We start from the raw sequence: 23,049 nt of genomic DNA on the forward strand, positions 1-23,049 counted from the left end.
GAAGGAATTCATTTCTTAGAATAATATGGAGTTTCTTTCTATCAGATACAGTGATCTTGATGCATGCCTGATGGAAAACTGAACGTGACCTTTCTGATATTCCTGCATTTCACCAATTAATACACCAATTATTGACAGAATTAAATAAAGCATATTCACATAACATATTAACATAAAATATTTGAAGGTTAGCAAATGCTTTATGGATGTAAATATTTGTGTGAGAAATGGGAAACATAGCATTATTAATTACTATTAAATGTTTCTAATTAAGAACACAATGATGGAAATTTAAGAAACACTTAGTCCCTGCACTGATCTTCACCAAATAATCCCTTAGGAGCTCATTAATTTCTCTAATCTGTTGCAGACAATATATCTATGACAGTATGATCATTGTGACAAGCCTATATCGGGTTATATTTTTATCAGAAATGTCCCTCTATAAACAGGATGGTCTACACCTGAACCTGAGGGGCACCAGTATCCTTGGGGGGAGGTTTGCTAGTGCTCTTGGGGGGGGTTTAAACTAACTCTGCAGGGGCATGGGAACCCAGATTGTAGCTTCAGGGTGCAGGGCCTGGAGTGTAGGGAGGTTAGGAACATGGCCTCAATTTCCAAGGAGGGTGCCTGTAAACAGGAAAGTGGCTTGAAGTGTGTATACTTCAATGCAAGAAGTATACGAAATAAGGTAGGTGAACTTGCAGCGTGGGTTGGTACCTGGGACTTCGATGTTGTGGCTATTACGGAGACATGGCTAGAACAGGGACAGGATTGGCTGTTGCAGGTTCCAGGATTTAAATGTTTTAGTAGGGTCAGAGGTGGGGGTAAAAGAGGGGGAGGTGTGGCATTGCTTGTCAAAGATAGTATTACAGTGGTGGAAAGGACGATGGATGAGGACTTGCCATCTGAGGTAGTTTGGGCTGAGGTTAGGAATAGGAAAGGTGAGGTCACCCTGTTAGGAGTCTTTTACAGGCCTCCTAATAGTCCTAGAATCATTGAAGAAAGGATAGGGAAGGTGATTCAGGAGATGAGTGACAGTAATAGGGTGGTTGTTATGGGGGACTTTAACTTTCCTGATATTGATTGGGAAAGCTATAGCTCAAGTTCGTTAGATGGGTCAGTGTTTGTTCAATGTGTGCAGGAGAGTTTCCTGACACAATATGTAGACAGGCCAACAAGAGGTGAGGCCATACTGGATTTGGTTCTGGGTAACGAACCAGGCCAGGTGTTAGAATTAGAGGTAGGTGAGCACTTTGGGGATAGTGACCATAATTCGGTGATTTTTACTCTCGTGATGGAGAGGGATAAGTGTGTACTATAGGGCAAGAGTTATAGCTGGGGTCAGGGAAATTATGATGCGGTGAGGCATGACTTAGGATGTGTGGCTTGGAAAAGTAGACTCCAAGGCAAGAGTGTAAATGATATGTGGAGCTTGTTCAAGGAGCAACTATTGAGTGTCCTTGATAATTATGTACCTGTCAACAGGGAGGAAAGGGTCGTGCGAGGGAGCCGTGGTTTAATAAGGAATTGGAATCCCTTGTTAAATGGAAGAGAGCGGCCTATCTCAAGATGAGACGTGAAGGTTCAATTGTGGCGATTGAGAGGTATAGGGTAGCCAGGAAGGACCTGAAGAGAGAGCTAAGAGCAGCAAGGAGGGGACATGAAAGGTCCTTAGTCGGTAGGATTAGGGAAAACCCTAAGGCTTTCTATAGGTATGTTAGGAATAAAAGAATGACTAGGGTAGGAATAGGTCCAGTCAAGGATAGTAGTGGGAAGTTGCGTGTGGAGGCGGAAGAGATTGGGGAGACACTGAATGAATACTTTTCTTCAGTATTTACTCAGGAACAGGGCATTGTCGTCGATGTGAATACTGAGTCACAAATAAGTAGAATGGATGGCTTTGAGGTATGTAGAGGTTGGAAATCCTGGAAAAGGTGAAAATAGATAAGTCCCCTGGGCCTGATGGCATTTATCCTAGGATTCTCTGGGAAGCAAGGGAGGAGATTGCAGAGCCATTGGCCTTGATTTTTATGTCCTCTTTGTCTACAGGAGTAGTGCCAGAAGACTGGAGGATAGCAAATGTGGTTCCCTTGTTCAAAAAGGGGAGTAGGGATAACCCTAGTAACTATAGGCCGGTGAGTCTCACTTCTGTTGTGGGCAAAGTCTTAGAGAGAATTGTAAGGGATAGGATTTATGCACATCTGGATAGGAATAATGTGATCAAGGATAGTCAGCATGGTTTCGTGAAGGGCAGGTCGTGCCTCACAAACCTTATTGAATTCTTTGAAAAGGTGACGAAGGAGGTTGATGAGGGGAAAGCGGTAGATGTGGTATATATGGATTTTAGTAAGGCGTTTGATGAGGTTCCCCATGGTAGGCTACTGCAGAAAATACGGAGATATGGCATTGAGGGTGAGTTGGAGGTTTGGATTAGGAATTGGCTGGATGGAAGAAGACAGAGGGTAGTAGTTGATGGCAAAGTTTCTTCATGGAGTACCGTCACTAGCGGTGTTCCGCAAGGATCTGTTTTGGGACCATTGCTGTTTGTCATTTTTATAAATGACCTGGAAGAGGGGTTAGAAGGTTGGGTGAGCAAGTTTGCGGATGATACGAAAGTCGGAGGAGTTGTTGACAGTGAGGAAGGATGTGGCAGGTTACAGCAGGATATAGAGAAGCTGCAGAGCTGGGCAGAAAGGTGGCAAATGGAATTCAATGTAGCTAAGTGTGAGGTGATTCACTTTGGGAAGAATAACAAAAAGATGGGGTACTGGGCTAATGGTCGGATACTTGGTAGTGTGGATGAGCAGAAGGATCTTGGTGTCCATGTACACAGATCTCTGAAAGTTGCCACCCAGGTAAATAGTGCGGTGAGGAAGGCATATGGCGTACTGGCTTTTATTGGTAGAGGAATTGAGTTCCGGAGTCCTGAGGTCATGATGCAGTTGTATAAGACTCTGGTGCGGCCGCATCTGGAATATTGTGTGCAGTTTTGGTCGCCATACTATAGGAAGGATGTGGAGGCACTGGAACGGGTGCAGAGGAGGTTTACCAGGATGTTGCCTGGTATGGAAGGAAGATCGTATGAGGAAAGACTGAGACACTTGGGGCTGTTTTCATTAGAGAAAAGAAGGTTTAGGGGTGACTTGATTGAGGTGTACAAGATGATTAGGGGGTTAGTTAGGGTTGACAGTGTGAACCTTTTCCCGCGTATGGAGTCGGGTATTACAAGGGGGCATAGCTTTAAATTAAGGGGGGGTAGATATAGGACTGAAGTTAGGGGTAGGTTCTTCACTCAGCGAGTTGTAAGTTCATGGAATGCCCTGCCAGTAGCAGTGGTGGACTCTCCCTCTTTATGGGCACTTAAGCGGGCATTGGATAGGTATATGGAGGATAGTGGGTTAGTATAGGTTAGGAGGGCTTGGATCGGCGCAACATCGAAGGCCAAAGGGCCTGTACTGCGCTGTATTGTTCTATGTTCTATGTTCTATGTCCCATCGTATACCTTCAGTGCCAAACAAAATTGATGACCGAAAGATGTACACATTAACAATTAAATCACCAAACATTTGTTTGCGAATCAAGAAAAATGGCACACAAGACAGCTCTAAATGGATGCTCATTGATTTAACTGCTGACCTCAGAATGATCTAATATGAATCAGTTTTGAATGGCAATTGTTGCTCTGTCATTGCAGCCATAAGCATTTGCTTTCCAATAATCAATTTGCATTTAATGCCTGTTAAATACAGGTTACAGGGCTGTCAACTGTGGCATGATTAAAACTAACCACAGAAACAAATTGTAAGGTTGGACAGTGGTCTGGATCAGAATTTGCATTTGTCTATCAATATTAATACAATCATAGAATGGTTAAAGGACAGCAGGAAGCCATTTAGCTCTTCACGTCTCTGCTGACTCCTTGAAAGAGTAATTCATCTGGAAGCACTCCTCTACCCTTTTCATGCAGTCCTGTAAACTTTTATCTCTTCAGCTAAATTCAGGTAATCCCCAGGTTGCGAATGGGTTCTGTTCTTGAGTCTGTTCCTAAGTTGTTTTATTTGTAAGTTGGAACACAACTTAGAAAAATATAAAGGAGCTGTTCATAAGTTCAGGAATTGTTCATGTGTCAGATCTTTAAAATTACACTCCCAGATGAGATCATGTCTGTAAGCGCAAGCTCTTGTAAGTCAGACATTTGTAAATCGGAGACCCCCTGTGTTCAATTTGGTTTTGAAAGGCCACAATGGAATCTTCCCCTGACAGCACATTCCAGATGCCAACCGCTCATTGCATAAAAACGTTTTTCCTCATTTCAAATCTTTTGCCATTTACCTTAAATAGTATCCTCTGATTATCAATCTTTCTGTCAATAGGAACTGTCTCTCCTTATACTAATCTGTACAGACCCCTCATAGTTTGGAACACCTCTATCAAATTTCCACTCAATTCTCTCTTTCCTGAACTAGAACAACCACAGGTTCTTCAGTCTATCAGTGTAATCCCTGGGACCATTCCGATAAATCTTTTCTGCACACTCTCTTATTCCATTACATCCCTACAATATCATGCTCTAAATTGGACACCATGCACCAGTTGGGTCCAAATAGCATTTGGTACAGGTTCATCATAACTCCCTTGCTTGTGTGCGTGGTACTTCAATATATGAAGACTAGGATTGTGTTGACCTTCATATTCTCAACTTGCCTTGCCACATTCAATTATCTATGCACGTATAACTAGAGGTCTCTCTGATTCTGCACCTTATTTACAGTGTTACCTTTGTTTTGCCCAGTCTGTTTCTGTTTTTCCCAATCAGATTTATCACTTCAACCCCTCTGCCACATGTTCACCTATGTCATCAAGATCATCATATCCCCCACTCATTTTACAATATTTCCAAGTTTTGTGTAACCTGCAAATTCTGAAATTGTGCCTTGCACATACAAGTCTTCATCATTAATATGATAAACAAAACAGTAGTTCTGGTGCTGACCGCACTATATATCATCCTCCAGCCCAAAAGACAAACACTACTCTGTTTCCTCTTACTCAGTCTACTTAGTATCCAGGCTGCCACTGGTCCTATTCCATGAGTTCACATTTGGTTGACAAGACTTTTATGTGGAGAAAGTGAGGTCTGCAGATGCTGGAGATCAGAGCTGGAAATGTGTTGCTGGAAAAGCGCAGCAGGTCAGGTATGTGGTATTTTATCAAACATCTTTTGGAAGTCCATGTACAGTGTATACCATATTTATCCTCATTACTCCCATCAATCTTTTGTCACCTCATAGATTATGATCATTGTTATGAAGGATTAAAAGCCACTGTTAACACAATTTTTCAATGTTATCCAATACATTACAGCCTTTCTTGCCTGCCTACTCATCTTTGAATATTGATTATCCAATGTATCACAATCTGTTTCTCTCTGCTCTGATCTTTCTTCAGGAGCACTCATTTTTATCATTTAATCAATGGCAGTTGTTCATTTTATACCTTGTGTCACCAAATCTGCTCCCAATTTACAATTTTGTCACACTGACCACTGATTTTTCCAAGTTCAGTTTCCCATCTCAATAGGATACTTGCCAATCTTGAGTTTTCTTTCAATGGGATCCATTAGTACAGACTGGCCTTTCAACAACACTGACATTCATTATCATCAAATGCATCAAACTACCAGGCATCTGATCTTCAATTGACACGAGGTATTAACTAAAGACCATATTTACATAACAATATTAAAAATAACAAAAAGAATGCCTTTGGCTGTCTAAACCTCTTCTGTCCTTAAACCCCTCCAATGATTTGGTTTCTTCAGCTAATTACAGGCAATCCCCAGGTTGCAAAAAGGTTCTGCTCTGGAGTCTGTTCACAAGAACCAGTCATAAGTACAGGAAATATTCATGTGTCATATCTTTAAAATTACACTCCGTTATGAGGTCATGTTTGTAAGTCAGATATTTGTAAATTGGGGACCACGTGTATTTAATTTGTTTTTGAAAGCCACAACAAAATCTCCTCTCAGACTGTCAGGCACCACTCACTGCATAAAACGTTTTCCTTCATTTCAATTCCAAATTTCTATTTAAAGACTAATCTTGAGCATGCTTTTTGTTAACTGTCCTAATACATCTACACGGCTTGGTCATAGAGTCATAGAGATGTCCAGCATGGAAACAGATCCTTCGGTCCAACCCATCCATGCCGACCAGATATCCCAACCCAATCTAGTCCCACCTGCCAGCACTTGGCCCATATCCCTCCAAACCCTTCCTATTCATATACTCATTCAAATGCCTCTTAAATGTTGCAATTGTACCAGCCTCCACCACTTCCTCTGGCAGCTCATTCCATACACGCACCACCCTCTGCGTGAAACAGTTGACCCTTACTTATGTTTGATATTGTTCTTAGTAAACATCTTTAGTCATTTTACTAATTTACAGGTGCAATACAAACAGAACCATTTTAATAAACTAAGTAGCAAGATAGTAATAAATAATCACTTCTAATGCAAATATGCGCATTGCTGTTCTTGACCTTAAAATTTAATAGTTCACTCTGCATAATCTATAGCTTTCCAGATATTGATGTATCATAGCACAGTCAACAATTTTAATATATTGATTATGTCAAATATTTGTATAATATTTTTCTTGTATGAGTGGTCCTCCAACAGCATGTATTACCCTGGCTAAATATATAAAGTGTCAAATGTTTCACATCTATGTGGCACATGACATTAAGTAATAGTGACTCAAAAGCATCACAGATCAAATTCATATCAGAAAATAGATAATTAGACATTTTTGAGACAATACATTTATTTCATTATAACATATTTAAGAGTGATAGAGATGTACAGCACAGAAACAGATCCTTTGGTGCAACTCGTCTGTGCCGACCAGGTATCCCAACCCAATCTCATACCATTTGCTATGACTTGGCCCATATCCCTCTCAGCTGAAAATGTGTTGCTGGAAAATCGCAGCAGGTCAGGCAGCATCCAAGGAGCAGGAGAATCGCCGTTTCAGGCATGAGCCCTTCTTCACTCCTGAAACGTCGATTCTCCTGCTCCTTGGATGCTGCCTGACCTGCTGCGCTTTTCCAGCAACACATTTTCAGCTCGGATCTCCAGCATCTGCAGTCCTCACTTTCTCCATATCCCTCTCAACCCTTCCTATTCATGTACCCTTCCAGATACCTTTTAAATGTTGTAATTGTACCAGCCTCCACCACTTCCTCTGGTAGCTCATTCCATACACGCACCACCTTCTGCATGAAAAAGTTGCCCCTTACGTCCCTTTTAGATCTTTCCCCTCTCACCTTAAACCAATGCCCTCTAGTTTTGGATTTCTCCATTTAGGGAAAGACCTTGGCTATTTATCCTATTCATGCCCTTCATGATTTTATCAACCTCTATAATGTCACCTCTCAGTCTCCAATACTACAGGGAATATAGCCCCAGTCTATTCAGCCTCTCCAGTCCTGGCAACACCTTTGTAAATCTTTTCTGAACCCTTTCAAGTTTCACAATATCCTTCCTATAGCAGGGAGACCAGATTGCACACAGTATTCCAAAAGTGGTCTAACCAATGTCTTGTACAGCCTTAACCCAACCAATAATCTATCTGAATTACCAAAGTACAGCAATTTATAGACTAAAACTGAGAAGAGCCAAGCAACTCTTAAATACAGGTCAAACCTCATAAATACATCATGAAACGTACTACTAATTATGTAATCCCTTATTTTTTCATAATTAAAAAATATTTACAGGCTATTTTATTCCAACAGCATGAGTGAAAAACTTACACTAAATGTACTTTATACTATATTCAGTCAAAACACAATTGAATTGCACATGAACTGTGTATATAACAAGTAGGGTTGTGTGCCACTGATTTGATTTACATTCCAAAAAGAAGAATAACTGATGAGAAATCTATTTACAAGAGAGCTATTGCAGACAATAAACCAAATGCAATATCACATTGTCCAACCTCAAATTAAAATTTTATTTCTATCACAAGCTACAATGCAAACGTTGTACATTTCAAGTTTGAAGCCCTTTCAGATAGGGGTACACAACAGATATGCCAAATGATAACTCCGTGCAATCAATTATCAGATCAAATGCAATAAAAATGTCACCAAATACTAAATAAAATTAATTTACAAAGCATCATTAACATGTCAGCAAATCAATCAATATATCAGCAGGAGGAGATTTTGTTTTTGAATATGCTGATCTCAAATGACACTGTTGGGTGTTTTGCTCTTACAATTACATGGTTTTGAAGGCCATTGAGTTACTCCCCTAAGTAAAAACAAAAACAAAATCTGGAAATATTCATCAGGTCACAAAACATCTATGAAGAGGGGAATGAAAATGAAATGAAATGTCAGCAACCTGAAATATTAATTCTTGCTTCTCTCTCCAAGCTTGCAGCTGGACCTGTGAGTATTTCCAACATTTTCTTCTATTATTTAATATTTCCAGCATAGAACATAGAACATAGAAGAATACAGCGCAGTACAGGCCCTTCGGCCCTCGATGTTGCGCCGATCCAAGCCCACCTAACCTACACTAGCCCACTATCCTCCATATGCCTATCCAATGCCCGCTTAAATGCCCATAATGAAGGAGAGTCCACCACTGCTACTGGCAGGGCATTCCATGAACTCACGACTCGCTGAGTAAAGAACCTACCCCTAACATCTGTCCTATACCTACCCCCCCTCAATTTAAAGCTATGCCCCCTTGTAATAGCTGACTCCATACGTGGAAAAAGATTCTCACTGTCGACCCTATCTAAACCCCTAATCATCTTATACACCTCTATCAAGTCACCCCTAAACCTTCTTTTCTCCAATGAAAACAACCCCAAGTGCCTCAGCCTTTCCTCATATGATCTTTCTACCATACCAGGCAACATCCTGGTAAACCTCCTCTGCACCCGTTCCAGTGCCTCCACATCCTTCCTATAGTATGGCGACCAAAACTGCACACAATACTCCAGATGTGGCCGCACCAGAGTCCTATACAACTGCAACATGACCTCAGTACTCCGGAACTCAATTCCTCTACCAATAAAAGCCAGTACGCCATATGCCTTCTTCACCGCACTATTTACCTGGGTGGCAACTTTCAAAGATTTGTGTACATGGACACCAAGATCCCTCTGCTCATCCACACTACCAAGTATCCGACCGTTAGCCCAGTACCCCATCTTTTTATTACTCTTACCAAAGTGAATCACCTCACACTTAGCTACATTGAACTCCATTTGCCACCTTTCTGCCCAGTTCTGCAGCTTATCTATATCCCGCTGTAACCTGCCACATCCTTCCTCACTATCAACAACTCCTCCGACTTTCGTATCATCCGCAAACTTGCTCACCCAACCTTCTAACCCCTCCTCCAGGTCATTTATAAAAATGACAAACAGCAATGGTCCCAAAACAGATCCTTGCGGAACACCGCTAGTGACGGCACTCCAAGATGAACCTTTGCCATCAACTACTACCCTCTGTCTTCTTCCAGCCAGCCAACTCCTAATCCAAACCTCCAACTCACCCTCAATGCCATACCTCCGTATTATTTGCAGTAGTCTACCATGGGGAACCTTATCAAACGCCTTACTAAAATCCATGTACACCACATCTACTGCTTTCCCCTCGTCCACCTCCTTAGTCACCTTCTCAAAGAATTCAATAAGGTTTGTGAGGCATGACCTGCCCTTCACAAAACCATGCTGACTATCCTTGATCACATTATTCCTATCCAGATGTTCATAAATCCTATCCCTTACAATTCTCTCTAAGATTTTGCCCACAACAGAAGTGAGACTCACCGGCCTATAGTTGCTAGGGTTATCCCTAATCCCCTTCTTGAACAAGGGAACCACATTTGCTAGCCTCCAATCTTCTGGCACTACTCCTGTAGACAAAGAGGACATAAAAATCAAGGCCAATGGCTCTGCAATCTCCTCCCTTGCATCCCGGAGAATCCTAGGATAAATGCCATCAGGCCCAGGGGACTTATCTATTTTCACCCTTTCCAGAATTTCCAACACCTCTTCTCTACATACCTCAAAGCCATCCATTCTACTTAATTGTGACTCAGTACTCACATTGACAACAATGTCCTGTTCCTGATTGAATACTGACGAAACGTATTCATTCAGTGTCTCCCCAATCTCTTCAGCCTCCACACGCAACTTCCCATTACTATCCTTGACTGGACCTATTCCTACCCTAGTCATTCTTTTATTCCTGACATACCTATAGAAAGCCTTAGGGTTTTCCCTAATCCTACCAACTAAGGACCTTTCATGTCCCCTCCTTGCTGCTCTTAGCTCTCTCTTCAGGTCCTTCCTGGCTACCTTATAACTCTCAATCGCCCCAATTGAACCTTCACGCCTCATCTTTACATAGGCCGCCCTCTTCCATTTAACAAGGGATTCCAATTTCTTATTAAACCACGGCTCCCTCACACGACCATTTCCTCCCTGCCTGACGGGCACATACTTATCAAGGACACTCAATAGTTGCTCCTTGAACAAGCTCCACATATCAATTACACCCTTGCCTTGAAGCTTACTTTTCCAGGCCACACATCCTAAGTCATGCCTCACAGCATCATAATTTCCCTGCCCCCATCTATAACTCTTGCCCTGTAGTGCACACTTATCCCTCTCCATCACGAGAGTAAAAGTCACCGAATTGTGGTCACTGTCCCCAAAGTGCTCACCTACCTCTAATTCTAACACCTGACCTGGTTCATTACCCAGAACCAAATCCAGTATGACCTCACCTCTTGTTGGCCTATCTACATATTGTGTCAGGAAACCCTCCTGCACACATTGGACAAACACTGACCCATCTAACGAACTTGAGCTATAGCTTTCCCAATTAATATCAGGAAAGTTAAAGTCCCCCATAACAACCACCCTATTACTTTCACTCTTCTCTTGAATCATCCTCGCAATCCTTTCTTCTACGTTTCTAGGACTATTAGGCGGCCTGTAAAAAACTCCTAACAGTTTGCAGTATTCTGCTTTTTGATGAGCTGCTACCTGTGTCGAACTAGGCCCTAAGCTCAATTGTCATTTAGTTGCTGTTTGTTAATCATTAAGTATTTGTAACTATGCAATTCCATGTTTGATTGATTGATTGTCATCATATGTATCAGGATACGGTGAAAAGTGTTGTTTTGTGTGTTATAGAGGCAGACTGTACCATACAAAGTGTACCAGGGTAGTAGAATAGAGTGCAGAATACAGTGTTACAGCCGCAGAGAAGGTGCAAAGAGAGAAAGATTAGAAATAACTTCTGAGAAGTTCATCCAAAAGCGTCAAAAAAACCTCCCATTTATACATTTGACAAATCAATGTGTGTAACTAGAATGTAACTTGAACAAGGAAAACATTCTTCAAACCTTTAGATATTTGTTTATCAATAACCCTTTACCATCCTTAAGTATTTTCTACTCTGGTTCTTTCAGTTGTTTTCTGTCTCACAAGGGTACTAATTGTTTAACCTTGTGCACATTTTTGTTGCTATTTTAAGGATTAATTTCTTCCACTTTGTTCCCTGATTAATGAAACATCAATGTAAGCAAAATAATGAACAATTCACCACAGTTTTCCTGCACTACCTGAATTGTAGAAGAAATACATTGCTGTTGATAGCAAAAGGTAATGGTAAACCTTTGTCTGTTACCTCTTTGGCATTAATAGTTGACACTTCAGTAATTCCTGCAATTTGGATCCCACCTTTGGAGTCTTCTCGGAGATCTAGGAAGCCAGATGATGGATTGAGTAGGTCCCGTATCATCTCATTATAAATCTGAGAAGGAAAAGAAAGAAGAAAGAATATAAGAAAATCACAAATAGTTCAGAAAATCTTTGTACTTGTCTTTTAAGACAAAATCGAGGAAGGTTTTGTGGTAGCAAAATTAATAAAACTTGGCTTTCATTCTTCATTCCCACCCTTTGTTTGTCCACTGCATCATATCCCACAAGTGATCCTGCACCCATTCTGTTGCCAGTGAAGATGAAAAGGAAATGAGTCTGCATAATGCACAAGATCTTCAGCTCAGAAATATTACTCCACACATTTGGAAATTGTCTGAAGTGCTGCAAAGGGTAATTGTGACTTCCAAAGCTCATGATAGGATTTGTATGGCTGAAGCACACTATAGCCACTGAACCTCCAGTTCAGTGTGTAGATTTAGTTTTAGTATTCATTTGGACAGCCAAATGTTGTGAAAATACATACAGCAGCTTGACGCACTTCCTCTGATTGTCAAAGTTCTGTAGAAATGTAAGTGCATAGCTGAGGCAAGATGAAATACTTATTAACATCCCTGTGATTTCTTACAATATATTGCAAAAGGGAATGAGGCAAACATGACTTATGTGGCAGTCAGGCCGATGTACAGTAAATGAGTTCCGATACACAATTTACTTTGCTGAAAATATAGGTTTGTCCAAGTTTCTAAGTTGTTTATTGTTTAACTAAATTATGTTTGTCTGCGGTTCAGTAAACCTTTGCAGAGTAGAGGTTGTCAGGCCTAGTTAAAAAGATTATTACCCTTTTGGAACAGTTTCTAAGTAGAGCAAAGTAGCAACAATGCAATAAGCACTGGTATCACCAATAAGCACTGAACAGAGTTTGAGACCATGTAATGAAAAAAACATGTTTATTACCTAATTTAGGCACCTTTTTTGTCAGACCATGATGCAAATGTTTATATCAAGTTATCCATAACAGAAAGGAAAGGACTACCTTTGTTCTGTTTTGACGCATAAACTGGAAAATAGAAGTTTGGAATCTCAGAATCGTACAGTACAAAAAAGTCCCTTTAGTCCATCAATTCTGTACTACCACATTGTAGGGAAAGAATCAACTGTCGAACTGACCTCTTTTCAGTCACTGGTTACCAAATAACATGTTACGATTAGGAGAAAAGGAATTTGATTTTTTTTTTAAGTCTAGTTAGCACCAGGCATCTTTGTTTTGGAAAAGAAACTGTCCAGCAACAACGCTGGAATATTCTAAGGCATTGTTTGTCTCAACACTGAGAGGAGAGCAGTTTGCACTCCCAGATCTCCAAAATCCAGAAAGCTAGCCAGATCTCCCCCTCCCTCTCTGTGAGTGGGGGACAATCACCAATAAAAAGCATTGAACACAAATATAAACTTCTGACTCAACCCAAGACTCAGGTCTGACTGACCAGCTACTGAACTGAGGATTGTCCTGTTTGACTTTAATATGATTTAATTAGTCATAGAGTCAAAGAGATGTACTGCACGGAAACATACCCTTCGGTCCAACTCATCCATGCCGATCAGATATCCCAACCAATCTAGTCCCACCTGCCAGCACCCGGCCCATATCCCTCCAAATTCCTCCTATTCATATACCCATTCCAGATGCTTTTTAAATGTTGCAATTGTACCAGCCTCCACCACTTCCCTCTGCATGAAAAAGATGCCCCATAGGTCTCTTTTATGTCTTTCCCCTCTCACCCTAAACCTATGCCCTCTAGTTCTGGACTCCCATACCCCAGGGAAAAGACTTTACCTATTTACCCTATCCATGTCTCTAATAAGGTCGATAAGGTCACCCCTCAGCCTCCGATGCTCCAGGGAAAACAGCCCTAGCCTATTTAACCTCTGTAGCTCAAATCCTCCAACCCTGGCAACATCCTTGTAAATCTTTTCTGAACCATTTCAAATTTCACAACATCTTTCCAATAGGAAGGAGACTAGAATTGTACGCAATATTCCAAAAATGGCCTAACTAATATCCTGTACAGCTGCAACATGATCACCCAACTCGTGTACTCGATACTCTGACTAATGAAGGAAAACATACAAAATGCCTTCTTTACTACCCTATCTACCTGTGACTCCACTTTTAAGGAGCTATGAACCTGCACTCCAAGGTCTCTTTGTTGAGCAACACTTCCGAGGACCTTACCATTAAGTGTATGAGTCCTGCTAAGATTTGCTTTCCTAAAATACAACACCTCACATTTATCTAATTTAAACTTCATCTGCCACTTCTCAGCCCATTGGCTCATCTGATCAAGATACCTTCTTCGCTCTCCACTACACCTCCAATTGTGGTGTCATCTTACTAACTAAAAACAGTGAGAAAGCCAGCTCATTTTTCCTTAGCCTCCATGGTATTTAATTAAGTGATGTTGGAGTTAATGAGGCCAGTCAGGCATACTTGGTGAGGTGCCGATCCCTGACAAAGTGTGGATGGATTTCTTCTACAGGGATTGAGACTGTCTCCCCTGGGCCAGCAGCGTCAGCAAGGGGACCTTTCAGGGAGAAAGGATGAACTAGATTTTCCCTAGCAATACTCATATTCCCTCAGTATTCCACAGCTCCACACATTCCAACCTCAGGGCCACATAATAGTCTGCCCATGGTGCGTTCAACAGCTAAACATTCTACCAAGAACATTTTATTAATTCATTTAGTTGACCATATTAACAATGAAACTTGACTCACCATCTGTTTTCTTCAGTTTCTGTGCAGCTGTTGCTGTCCACTGAAGTGACATCACTAATTTCTTACTTACACAAAGAAACTAATCTTGTAACTGCAACTGCGTGCAGTTAATTATATACTGCAGCCTGCAATACACAGATTTCTTTAAAGACCATTCTCAAAACATAGTGGCAAGAAAGAAGAAAAGGAATGGTTTATACAAAAAAACTTAGTGAGTTTTGACATCTCAGTGATTATGATTTAGACAATGTTCAGGAGTTATCATTTATAATTTTCTATTCACAATTCTTTGCATGAAAAGGATGCATGCCTCAAATGATGTAAATACATGAGTAGAGAGTTGTCTAATTAGAAAGAGGAGAAACAGTTGATTAGCATTTCCAAGAATAAGAATGAAAGAAAGGTGAGTTATTGAAGAAAATAATATCTACCATTGGAGTTTAGTTCCCTCTTGATCCTTTGACAACTCATTATTTTGCAATAGGATTTGTCTGTCTCTTTGAAAATAGCCAGAGACTAGCGCTTTGCACTTTAGAGACATACAAATGCTTACATTATATTAATAACTGCTAAAGGCTGCACTTCATGATATATCATTTATAATAAAGCAAGTTATTAAAAACCACCTACGGACATTTTGGGCAACATCACAATCTGATTAACACAATGGAAAGAGATTAACACAAGCTATTTTGTATTTCACATGCAATTTCTCTCAGGTTCACATTTCTGCTTCTTCTCCATTGTGACCGCACAGTGTCTAAGTAACGTTTTAGCATCAGGAATCTCCTAGGTTTTGTGAATCTAGTCCAGCATCAACTGTGGAGCATGCTTGTCAAGGATAAGATAAAATGGCATTTTAAACAGTCAGATCGAGAGACAATAAAACATTTCTGAACAGCAGCAGCCTTCAAGTTGATACACAAATAGCTTGAACTCTGAACCATAAACACTGATTTTGAAGACAACACTTTTAATTGGTGTTTCTAGGATATAACAGAGCTATTTTTCTTTAATAATATTTACCAAATCTAAGTTACAAACAATTTCCATCCTTTCATTATCCATGTCTTTTGCATTATTTGGAAAGAGGATTAAGTATCTATCATTAGAGAGATAAAAAACCTACATAAATCATGATTTGACAATACCATACAACCTTGTCACAGTAGACGCTGCAAGACACGTGGCAGAATGTCGACACGGATACCACCATTACGAGTGGGGCCACCTCCCACTGTGTACGTGGCAGGTACTCATGCGACTCAGCCAACGTTGTCTACCTCTTACGCTGCAAGCAAGGATGCCCTGAGGCGTGGTACATTGACAAGACCAAGCTATGGCAACAGATGAATGGACACCACACAACAATCAACAGACAGGAGTGTTCTCTCCCAGTCGGAGAACACTTCAGTGGTCTGGGACATTCGACCTCAGATCTTCAGGTGACCATCCTCCAAGGCAGACTTCAGGACAGGCAACAACGAAAAGTGGCTGAGCAGAGGCTGTTAGCCAAGTTCAGTACCCACGAGGATGGTCTCAACCGGGACCTTGGGCTCATGTCACACTACAGGTGATTTCATTGCACTATACACACACACAGACAGACAGACACACACAGACACTCCTACAAACACACACACCACTCACACTCTCCTTGAGACACACACTCACGAGACCTCTCTCATCTGCTCACACATATACTCCCACACACATTCTCACAGGCTTATACCCGTTTACACTCATGTACACATACTCTCTCACAGACACTCATAACTGTACTCCTCCCACACCCCCAAACACACACCCACATGCACACATATACATATAAGTTTGTGCAGTGAATTTGTACTTGCAGAATTACATTTCACTTTGCTCAAAAATTGGATGAATCCATGTAAGATCTGTAAATCCATCTGTTAGATTAGAATCAGCCTGACCGTTGTGACACAGACAGTCTTACACAGGGAACCTCACACCTTCAATACATTACCTGTGCTGACAAGTCACTAATTGTTAGAGTTCTCTTGAGAATGTAACTTTAAAAAAAAAGCTCTGTGATTTACATATGAAAGCACTGAAACCAACATGGTCATTCTAAAAGTTGAGAGACTTAACAAACAATCCAGATCTTTTTCAATATATAACTTCAGTTACATCACACTGTAAACTTTTGCTATAAATTCTGTGTCTTACAATCTTATTTTCCACAATCACCTGATGAAGTGACAGCGCACCAAAAGCTAGTGCTTCCAAATAAACCTGTGGAACTAAAACCTGGTGCTGTGTGATTTTTAACTTTGTATATAAATCATCTTTACATTGCCAGGTGAATGGAAACAATATGATGCTTCCAGCTGAAGCAAAATTCGTTGTGATGACTGGCATCAACAGAGAAACATCGCCACCTCCAAGACAAGGCAATACAAAAATAAAAAGATATATGATTGAGTATATTGAGCCTGTAGTGAATTTGTATTGCACAAATACATTCTGTTATCATTTCTTTTACTGGTTTAGAAATATTTTTCAGTTTAGAGCACGTTTACTAGACTAATACTTACAACGAATGGGTTGTTTTATGAAGAAAGATTAAACAGTTTGAGCTTGTATTCACTGCAGCTCAGAAGAGTGAAGGGTTATTTGGTTGAAATTTATAAGAGTGTGGAAAGGATATTTACTCTTGTGTGCAAGTTCAGAATTAGGAAACACTTTTAAAAAGAGAGGTTTTATTTTTACAGCAGAGATGCAAGAAAACTTTTTCTCTTAAAGGTATTGGGCAACTTTGGAAGTTCGTTTCCAGAAGGTGGTGGAAGTAGTATCATTAAATATTTTTAAGGCAGAGGTAGATAGATTCCTATTAGGCAATGGAATCAATGCTTATTGGGTGGTGGATGGGAATGTGGAATTTGGAACACAAGAATCAGCCATGATCTTATTGAAAGGTGGGAAGGCATAAAGGACAAATGACTTAATTTTTGCTCCTATTTTGAATGTTGACATGCAATTTCTCAAAAGTAGTTTGGAGGTTTACAGAAAAGCCAAGACAAAGGAGCATAAATTCAATATGCAGTTGTAAGGATAACTGAAAGCAGGATTAATCTGTCTGAACTGCCAGAAATCACTGGAGCTATTCTAATTTTAAATAGCTTTCATTTCATCATAAATTTTTATACTTGTAACTTAGCATGTGAAGTATAGTTATAAATATTGCTTTGTGTGAAATTAATAATTATTCTCATTGGAGGAAGCCAGGATAATATTTTTTTCTCAGAGGTTTTAAATAGTTTAGAATTTTAGTCCTATATGATAGCTACTTGTGAACAATTTGGAAGAAAATGGATTAAATGATATCATGATATCAAAATTTGATTAATGCTCCTATGAGCAATCAATGTAACAATTATGTAATAAATCTATACTTAATGGCTTAGCTGCATAGTTATCTCAATCAGACAAGGAAATAACAGGCATTCAAAAAGCCTTTCAACTAGGAACCTTCCAGGGATCAGGTTAACAATACATTCACCCAAAAACCTGGAGTCATTTCCAAACAAGATGAGCAGACTGAAGTTGTGTGACGCAGCGGAGCAGTATAATAACAGACTGACCTTTCATCTTGAAATGTAGTATTCACCTAGGCAGAAAAGATGAATCTCTGTATAAAGCACAGCACATCAGGCAAGCTTGGAATACCACCCAGCTAGGCCCAAATCCAGATGGGAGACTGCCAGGTAGCAACAGTGTCACTTCACCTAAAGCAAAGGCCCATCTCCACACAATGACTTCAGTTGCCAAAGTGTTTTAAAATATATTTCATTAGCATCATTGAAAACAGCTGTTTTTTCCCCAGTGTTCAAAAAATGAAGATAAGAAACCTAATAACAATACACTGCACTAAAATACAACCTTCATCCATTCTGTCTGAGCTGGAACTGGACTCATACTCCACGAATGAGTGAATGTTTTGTTTTGTATAGAATACCATGAGGAAATGCTGATTGGGATATAGTAAAGCAATATTTCCACGAAGTGCATAATCACCAGTCTGGTGCAAATTGTACCTAAAATTGCACCTATTTCTTTTCTCTCTTGAGATTTTGCTCATGTCAATTTGCAAACACTATATGTAAAATCAGTCATGAACCAGTGTGGTCAGGAAACATTTTCAAACATAATTAAATTACTTTAAAAATATTCCTTGACATAATTAAGATTGGGAACTAGATACGATTGCATTCATGTTGGTGAAAATGGGTTTATCACAAATAAACTACACATCTTTAACAACAGTGTTGGTCTGCGAACCACCTGTGACCAAACCAAGATAAAATGATTGAAAATGACTTTTTAAAAATTTATGAAAATATTTGTTTTCTTGGGGACGGGACAGGTTTTAGTGAACTTTAAAAATAAAGCTGCATTCAAAAAAACTTATAAACAATTTCTATTAGAACCTTTTTGCCAAATGAACCAGCTTTTAATTTCTAGAGACCAGAAGCCTATAGGGATGGTATGGTCTGTAAAGGAGTACAGTTAGCAGAAACGCCTTTTAGGGATTAATTCACCATGGGAGCGCGGTCAACATTGTGGATGGAGGTAAAAACAATGACTGCAGATGTTGGAAACCAGATTCTGGATTAGTGGTGCTGGAAGAGCGCAGCAGTTCAGGCAGCATCCAAGGAGCAGCGAAATCGACGTTTCGGGCAAAAGCCCTTCATCAGGAATAAAGGCAGTGAGCCTGAAGCGTGGAAAGATAAGCTAGAGGAGGGTGGGGGTGGGGAGAAAGTAGCATAGAGTACAATGGATGATTGGGGGAGGGGATGAAAGTGATAGGTCAGGGAGGAGAGGGTGGAGTGGATAGGTGGAAAAGGAGACAGGCAGGTAGGACAAGTCCGGACAAGTCATGGGCACAGTACTGAGCTGGAAGTTTGGAACTAGGGTGAGGTGGGGGAAGGGGAAATGAGGAAACTGTTGAAGTCCACATTGATGCCCTGGGGTTGAAGTGTTCCGAGGCGGAAGATGAGGCATTCTTCCTCCAGGCGTCTGGTGGTGAGGGAGTGGCGGTGAAGGAAGCCCAGGACCTCCATGTCCTCGGCAGAGTGGGAGGGGGAGTTGAAATGTTGGGCCACGGGGCGGTGTGGTTGATTGGTGTGGGTGTCCCAGAGATGTTCCCTAAAGCGCTCTGCTAGGAGGCGCCCAGTCTCCCCAATGTAGGGGAGACCGCATCGGGAGCAACGGATACAATAAATAATATTAGTGGATGTGCAAGTAAAACTTTGATGGATGTGGAAGGCTCCTTTAGAGCCTTGGATAGAGGTGAGGGAGGAGGTGTGGGCGTAGGTTTTACAGTTCTTGCGGTGGCAGGGGAAGGTGCCAGGATGGGAGGGTGGGTTGTAGGGGGGCGTGGACCTGACCAGGGTAGTCACGGAGGGAACGGTCTTTGCAGAAGGCAGAAAGGGGTGGGGAGGGAAATATATCCCTGGTGGTGCGGTCTTTTTGGAGGTGGCGGAAACGTCGGCGGATCATTTGGTTTATGTGAAGGTTGGTAGGGTGGAAGGTGATCACCAGGGGCGTTCTGTCCTTGTTACGGTTAGAGGGGTGGGGGATGTGGACGAGATGCATTGGAGGGCATCTTTAACCACCTGGGAAGGGAAATTGCGGTCTCTAAAGAAGGAGGCCATCTGGTGTGTTCTGTGATGGAACTGGTTCTCCTGGGAGCAGATATGGTGGAGGCGGAGGAATTGGGAATACGGGATGGCATTTTTGCAGAAGGTATGGTGGGAAGAGGTGTAATCCAGGTAGCTGTGGGAGTCGGTGGGTTTGTAAAAAATGTCAGTGTCAAGTCGGTCGTCATTAATGGAGATGGAGTGGTCCAGGAAGGGGAGGGAGGTGTCAGAGATGGTCCAGGTAAATTTAAGGTCAGGGTGGAATGTGTTGGTGAAGTTGATGATTGGCTCAACCTCCTCGCGGGAGCACGAGGTGGTGTCAATGCAGTCATCAATGTAGCGGAGGAAGACGTGGGGAGTGGTGCTGGTGTAATTACGGAAGATCAACTGCTCTACGTAGCCAACAAAGACAGGCATAGCTGGGGCCCATACGTGTGCCCAAGGCTACCCCTTTGGTCTGGAGGAAGTGTGAGGATTCAAAGGAGAAATTGTTAAGGGTGAGGACCAGTTCGGCCAAACGAATGAGAGTGCCGGTGGAGGGGTACTGTTGGGGACGTCTGGAGAGGAAAAAACGGAGGGCTTGGAGGCCCTGGTCATGGTGGATGGAGATGTAGAGGGATTGGATATCCATGGTGAAGATGAGGCGTTGGGGGCCGGGGAAACGGAAGTCTTGGAGGAGGTGGAGGGCGTGGGTGGTGTCTCAAACATGTGTGGGGAGCTCCTGGACTAGGAGGAATAGGACAATGTCGAGGTAGGTAGAGATGAGTTCAGTGGGGCAGGAGCATGCTGAGATAATGGGTCGGCCAGGGTGGTCAGGCTTGTGGATCTTGGGAAGGAGGTAGAACCGGGCAGTGAGGGGTTCCCGGACTATGAGGTTGGAAGCTGTGGGTGGGAGATCTCCTGAGGTGATGAGGTTCTGTATGGTCTGGGAGATGATGGTTTGATGATGGGGAGTGGGGTCATGGTCGAGGGGGCAGTAGGAAGAGGTGTCCTCGAGTTGGCGTTTGGCTTCAGCGGTGTAGAGGTCAGTGCGCCAGACTACCACTGCACCCCCTTTATCCCTGGCTTGATGGTGAGGTTGGGATTGGAGCAGAGGGATTGGAGGGCTGCGCATTGTGAGGGTGAGAGGTTGGGGTGGGGGAGGGGGGTAGACAGGTTGAGGCGGTTAATGTCCCGGCGGCAGTTGGAAATGAAGAGGTCAAGGGCAGGTAATAGGCCAGCGCAGGGTGTCCAGGTGGATGCAGTGTGTAGGAGGTGGGCGAAAGGGTCCTCGGAAGGTGGGCGGCAGTCCTGATTGTGAAAGTAAGCTCGGATGCGGAGGCGACGGAAGAATTGTTCGACGTCACGGCGTGTATTAAATTCATTGGTGCGTGGACGGAGGCGGATGAAGGTGAGTCTTTTGCTGAGTACTGATCGTTCGTCCTCAGTGAGAGGGAGGTCTGGGGGGATGGTGAAAACTCGGCAGGGCTGGGAGCTGGGATCTGGTGTGGGTGTAGAGCTGGGAGTGGGGGCGGAACCTGTAACTGGAGTGGGTGTGATGGTGGGGGGAATGGGGGTGGAGTCATGAGCAGGGGTAGTGTTCCCCTCGGGGTTCTAGGGGGTGGGGATAGTGACAGTAGGGTCTGTGGGGGGAATGTCAGCAGAATGTAGGTGAGTGGCGCTAGTGGGGTGGAAGTGGTGGTGACCACGGCAGTAGGGGTGGCTGAAGTCACTGAGCATGTGGCATCAGCGATGATGTGAGGGGCAGAAGTGATTGCCCGAAACGTCGATTTCGCTCTTCCTTGGATGCTGCCTGAACTGCTGTGCTGTTCCAGCACCACTATTCCAGAATTGTGGATGGAATCAACCTCAAGTTTGATTTTTTAAAAATTAATTAGCACAAAAGATTGCAAAAATCTGATTTTTGTTATCACGGTGCATGCTTAAAATTCCATGATCTTTTACTCTGGTTAAACCAGAAGAGCCAAGTGGAAACTCAATCCCACTATGTTTAGCATCATGTCTGACACTAATAACTAGAACAGGCAGATAAATGTCATTTACTTGCTAGATGGTTTATATGGAGCTAATGTCTTTGTTTTTAACCCTGGCTGGAACATTTCTCACCGCTTTTTTTCAAATATATTCATGACATGTGGGTGCCACTGGCTCGGCCAGCATTATTTCCCATTCCTAATTTGCCCAGAAGGCATTTAAAACTCAACCACAGTACTGTGTGTTTAGAGTCACGTGTAAGCCACCAAAGGTATGGATGTCAAATTTTCTTCCCTAAAGAACACCAGATAGGCTTTATAACGATTGACAATGGTTACATGGTCATCATTAGATTTATTAGCATTTTAATTAATTCAAATTTCACCAGCTGCCATGGTGGGATTTGAAGCCACATTCTTTGAATGCTAGTTTCTGGACTACTTGTCAGGGAATATCACCACTACATCACTGCCTTGAAGAATTCCATTTATAGTCTGTTAAGGTCCCCCTTACCAACTATACCTGAACTCTCTTGTACTCTTCAGGAACCCAAGGGATATCAATGGAACTTATCACCAGTGTAATTACTTCCCCTGCACTGAAAACCTGTTCTGGCACAAAATGGATGGAGCACTTAACATTCTGTAACTGGTGACTTTAGCATTCACTATAATGGTGGCAGTTAATGCTTTACCCTATTTAATTGACTTTAAATATGTGCATTTAAACAACATGGACTTTTTACTTAAATCTGCATGGTTAGGGCGTAAATTTCAAAATTAGTTTTGTCACATTTCCAGGACTGTTCTACCAAACTTATGGTGAAAAATCAGGGTCGCTAACCCCCACTCTCCCAGCTCCTTCAG

The 23,049-nt window shown here is 41.9% G+C and overlaps 1 protein-coding gene across 4 annotated transcripts in view; it reads right to left on the reverse strand.

Annotated features, from left to right (window-relative positions):
* kif19 (kinesin family member 19) overlaps positions 1–23,049 on the reverse strand; it is a 238,258-nt gene that overhangs the window by 64,102 nt on the left and 151,107 nt on the right. For all 4 annotated transcript variants that reach the window (XM_088000607.1, XM_043714731.2, XM_043714728.2 and 1 more), the window contains exon 6: positions 11,734–11,859. In XM_088000607.1, the coding sequence (XP_087856733.1) occupies positions 11,734–11,859 (126 nt within the window). The remainder of the gene's footprint in view (positions 1–11,733; positions 11,860–23,049) is intronic.

Source organism: Chiloscyllium plagiosum, unplaced genomic scaffold (genome assembly GCF_037043375.1).
Source record: "Chiloscyllium plagiosum isolate Xiang-an unplaced genomic scaffold, Cpla_swu_hap1 HiC_scaffold_25, whole genome shotgun sequence".
NCBI lineage: Eukaryota > Metazoa > Chordata > Chondrichthyes > Orectolobiformes > Hemiscylliidae > Chiloscyllium > Chiloscyllium plagiosum.